Source organism: Lolium perenne, chromosome 2 (genome assembly GCF_019359855.2).
Source record: "Lolium perenne isolate Kyuss_39 chromosome 2, Kyuss_2.0, whole genome shotgun sequence".
In the NCBI taxonomy this organism is placed as follows: domain Eukaryota; kingdom Viridiplantae; phylum Streptophyta; class Magnoliopsida; order Poales; family Poaceae; genus Lolium; species Lolium perenne.
In genome coordinates, this window is record NC_067245.2 from 166117355 (window position 1) to 166122179 (window position 4825).

The window sequence follows — 4825 nt, forward strand, 5'->3', positions numbered from 1 at the left end:
GCCAACAAATAGTCAGCCTTCAAATTGGGAAAGTGGATTTCAGATAATACGCCTTTTATGTTTGCATTTTCACTGAACCTTCCTAGGTTGGCACGTAGAGCGGAAGACGCAGAGCAACTAGGGCGAAGCTGGAGGAGAAGATCATTGAATTGATCTCTACTAGTTATGTTGTGTTCTTGCACAAATGAACCAAGTGATTGACTAAATTACTGAAGGTTTGATGAAATCGTTTGGGTTTATCTGAACCCAACCCTTGTATACTAGAGAGCAACATGCTACAGGAGCACGACGGGAAACTCCTATTACATTAGTTTCGAGGGTTTATGAAACAACAAAATACATTATAGCTTTTTAAATAAAGAAAAATGATGCTACTATTACTGCTAAAGTAGCCCAACCATACTCTTATGTGATGATGATTACTTATATTGCGTCTTTTTTATTTTACCATTTGTATCGTTTGTGCGGTTGTGTGCATGTTCATGTAGAGGCGGAGTATAATGGATAAACCTATTAAATAATAAAGCATCATTCATAATAAAATAAAGTAGCCCAATCATTCAACCACCATAGTACTATGACATCGAAAACTCAGCTACTTAGATCTCGACTGATTTGCATCGTACTCATTTTATATATCCGTTAATTCTAACATGCCTTTGACCATGAGTATGATAGGAACACCAACTATATACTGGTTAGGCAATGACTATAATATTTTTTCTCGAAACTGATACAAAATCCTCATCACATTTTGTTAACCTAGGAGAAGTTTGTTGACTTGAATTGTAGAAAACCAAGTAAACCCCCAATATACACATGCACAAGGCCGCCATCTAGTGAGATTAAGTCTAGAATCCCGGTATGTATTATCACAACAACATAAACTTCCATCGGAAGATTCATCATCCATTGAGACCATATAAGAGTCACACTCAATAACTCGATATCTACTGCCTTCCGACTCAGCTACACCTTGGCGAATCACATGCTCATGCAGGATAAACCACAAAAGATCACTACGTTTTTTTTACATGAAAAGATCACCATGTTAGTAAAGAGAACTTCCATTTTAGGGAGTTCACTTGGTGAAAGACTGAAACATCGCCCAAGGTTTGCACCAACCAGTAGAACGAAGGTCGTAGCCTTCAACCCCCCACAGCCACCCCACCCACCATCCAAAAGAAAAAGAAGCTTGCATCACCATGAACCAATACACAAGAATGCCAATTCCGCACGCCAAACTTGAAGACATAATTTATATGCTTAACAAAAAAATAGGGTAACATGGGTGAGAGTGGTTTCAATCAGAATATATCTCTATTCTCAAAAAAAAATCAGAATATATCTCGATTTTGATTTGTAACGTGAACGAAAGCACAAGCACTAGGATACCATCGGGGTTAGTAGTACTATATCGTTAACTACAAGAAGTCCACGTGTCTGTATCGTGACCCACCGACGGACGAATCTAAAAAAGTCAGAACCGAACACGCAAGAAGAAGAAGAACTGACACGAACTCTCTTTATCGTCTCTCGACTTCTCTTATAAATCCAGCCCCCAGAAATCTCTCGCCTCACAAACCAGTCCTCCAGCTCTTCCCAAGTCCAACCCGACGACCATGGCGACCAAGCAGAGCCTCCTCGCCCTCGTCCTTCTCGCCGCCGCCGTCTGCGCCCTCGTCCCGTCGGCATCCGCCGTCACCAACTTCGAGACCTGCAGTGAGTAGCATCCTGCCCCCGGAAACCCTGGTTTTTGGAGCTGCTTCGGGTCCCCGGAGGTGAAATTTTCGCTAACGAACTTTTTGTGGTTTGCAGAGAAGGGCAAGGACTACCCGGTGAAGGTGACCGGGGTTGAGATCGTGCCGGATCCGGTCCAGCCCGGCAGCCCAGCCACCTTCAAGATCTCCGCCTCCACTGGTAAACCTTTCTCCGGGCGTAATTTCTTTATGCGTTTATTATTTCCTCGCTAGCTGGTTATTTTGTTCTTCCATGAATTCGTGTAGTAGTTAGGACGCTGGAAGAAATTAATCACTGGGAGTTAAAACTTTTTACTAGTATTGAACAGATTGGGAGAGTTACTACTTTGTAGATACAGGATTTTGCCTGTACTGTCATAGGCTATCCTTGCGTGAGGTTATTGGAACATAATAAATAAATTTATTTTGCTTGTTTGGTTTTACTGAAGATAGGGATTTCTGGCTTTGTTTCCTTGTCTCGTGGTTGCGACGGGTGAAGCAAGCTCTGTGTTTTAGCAAATGATTGCGTGATTTGGGGGTTTACTGTGTAGGATACAACGATTAGTGTGCTGTCTAGTGCTTCAGAGAAATTTACTTTGAAAGTCTTCTTAGTTTTCCTTCAGTAAGACCGTCTGCGGTTCATACTCCACAGCACCCTGAAGAATTGTAGCCGCTTAGGGGATGATAATCTCTCAACACCACGTCTGATAAACCAATTTGTTTTGTCCCATCTCTAAGGTTCTGAAGTTAGTGCTCTACCACAGCTGAATTTGTTTTTTTTGTTTCTTGAGCTGTGAGTTGAATTTGTGATTGAAACTTTCTGACATGTTGTTATATGTATGCTATCTCTATATACTCATTCAGAGTTTTATTAGAACTTCTAGAATATGTTTTCGGTGAACCGGTTTCATGAGAACTATGGGTGCAAAGAATATGTTTTCCTTCTCTAGTACATATCCAAGAGGTCGCTTGACACTAATATTTGCCCAAGATGAACGTTTTCTGTTATGAATAGCTCTCTCTAGATACCACATATTGGGAAAGGCATGTCAGTTGCTTCCTTCTACTTGCTTGTGGGAAGCAGTATTGGTTTCTCCGCTGTAAAAAAACAAGAACGTTGGACAGATAATGCAAACAATATTATGTACACATAGTATGGCTCAAGACTTCGATCTTTTTTTACTGTTCTCTGTCGAGTCCTGTAATGTGTTGGCCAGTACACATACACTTCAACCACTGATTGCACGTAAGAAGCAACTTTGTCTTACCTATACTGCAAAAGAAAACTTTCAGGTTTGAGAAACGTGCATCAAGGAAGACTGCTACTATTTCTGCTAGTCATTTGATCCTGGCAACTGGCTAGTATTGGCAAATATTTCCATTTATTCTAGTTATCTCTATGTTCACGGCCCTAATATTAACATGTTGAAGTGGCTAACTAAGTCCAGCATGTGGCACAACTATCTTCTCCTGACCATCCTTTTGTGACACCAAATCAGAATTCCACCTCGTGGCAAACTATAGTGCCATGGAAGGAATATTTGGTCATGAACCATCCAATCGTTGGGAATTGTATTATGTTCTCTGCCAGTCATGCCAACTGTAACTTTAACTTGGTTCCTTAACATTGATATGTTAGTGGTCGGTCTTAGGGTCTTCTTAGATCTTTAATTTGCCTGTTGGATGAAACCTTAGAAACTCACTGTCACGGATAATCAATCTTCACCTCTAGTGTTCTGTTCTGCCCACATGAGCTATGAATGGTTCTCTGCTGTCCAGCTTACATAGTAAGGTTATAATGCTTATCATGAGTTCATGACTCAAATTGGCAACACATGGTTTGTCTGTTCTCTTTCTCCATGTTGAACTATAGTTTCTAATTGCCTTTCCATGTCCTTCTGCAGATGAAACCATCACTAACGGGAAGCTGGTTGTTGATGTTAAATATTTTTTCTTCAATGTCTACTCTGAAACGGATGACATCTGTACAAAGACGACCTGTCCGGCAACTGCTGACTTCGAACTTGCTCACTCACAAACCTTACCATCATTCACCCCACCAGTAAGATTCCGTACATTGCACATTTGCTTCTGTTTCTAAATTATGATCTGCATATTCTCCAGTTTTGGGGCTTGTTGCAACCCTTCAGGAAATGACTGTTGTGCATCTAGGCCGCCTTCGATATTCTACTCACACACACAATCATTTTGTTCTGTCACAGGGTTCTTACACCATCACAATGAAGCTGCTGGGGGAGAACGATAAGGAACTGAGCTGCATCTCCTTTGGGTTCAGTATTGGCTTCCTCGCACCGATTGCCTTGAGCTGAACACCAGTTTCCGTGTGGAAATAGATACCTATGGATGTAAACTTTAGAAACCTCTTTACCACCTAGTATATTTTCTTTGTACACTCCGCAACACTGTGTTCGACTACGATGTTTTTATCAAGAGTTGGACATCACAATAAATTGAAAATCTGGTGTAATGAAGTATTAAACTCTGCTTGGTTCTGGCAACAGCTGCCACATGGATCTTGGTTTAGACCTACGTCGCTGTTTAGAAAATTCTCACTTGAATGGTGGGCTGTTGGCATGTCCAGGCGTCCGGCAAAAACGCTGTTTCGGGCGCCTGTTTTGGGCGTACGCGGGTGCTGTATCGGCGTAGATTTTTTTTAAAAGAAAAAAATTGATCCACACACCACCATTAGACTTCACTAGTTAAGTTCCCTTGTGTTGCTATGACTTCTCTAATTTTGTTTCTCACTACACAACTAAATATGATGCGTAAAAAAATAGTGAGTATAATATATATATAATAATCACATAATGTTTCAATGCATTATTCATGAACTACATAATCTCTCTTGAAACATGATTTTGCTCCGCTGTATAAATAAAACTAAGGGGAAATTTGCTACAGGACACCGTTATTTTCTGGCGTTTGTCAAAACACACTGCTCGATTGTGTTTTTACCAGATACCATTACAATTTCGTGGCACATTTGTCAGAACACACCACCTAAAAGCTAAACAGCTGAACCTATAAAGTGATGGGCCAACACCCTTACATAGCAGATCAGAGGT

At 40.9% G+C, this 4825-nt stretch overlaps 1 protein-coding gene across 1 annotated transcript; it reads left to right on the forward strand.

Moving 5' to 3' along the window:
* Window positions 1–1540: 1540 nt before the first annotated feature.
* LOC127333827 (uncharacterized) lies at window positions 1541–4239 on the forward strand. The gene is made up of 4 exons (XM_051360263.2): window positions 1541–1722; window positions 1819–1920; window positions 3644–3801; window positions 3962–4239. The coding sequence occupies exons 1-4, from the start codon at window positions 1623–1625 to the stop codon at window positions 4067–4069; spliced, it is 468 nt and encodes a 155-aa protein (XP_051216223.1). The 5' UTR covers window positions 1541–1622; the 3' UTR covers window positions 4070–4239.
* The last annotated feature ends 586 nt before the right edge of the window (window positions 4240–4825 follow it).

What these genes read in the sequence shown, in the direction of transcription:
- LOC127333827 (XM_051360263.2), top strand. Translation starts at nt 1,623, where the DNA reads ATGGCGACCAAGCAGAGCCTCCTCGCCCTCGTCCTTCTCGCCGCCGCC. An exon ending in CAAGATCTCCGCCTCCACTG is followed by an intron (nt 1,921 to 3,643) that starts GTAAACCTTTCT and finishes GTCCTTCTGCAG; the next exon opens with ATGAAACCATCACTAACGGG. An exon ending in TACCATCATTCACCCCACCA is followed by an intron (nt 3,802 to 3,961) that starts GTAAGATTCCGT and finishes GTTCTGTCACAG; the next exon opens with GGTTCTTACACCATCACAAT.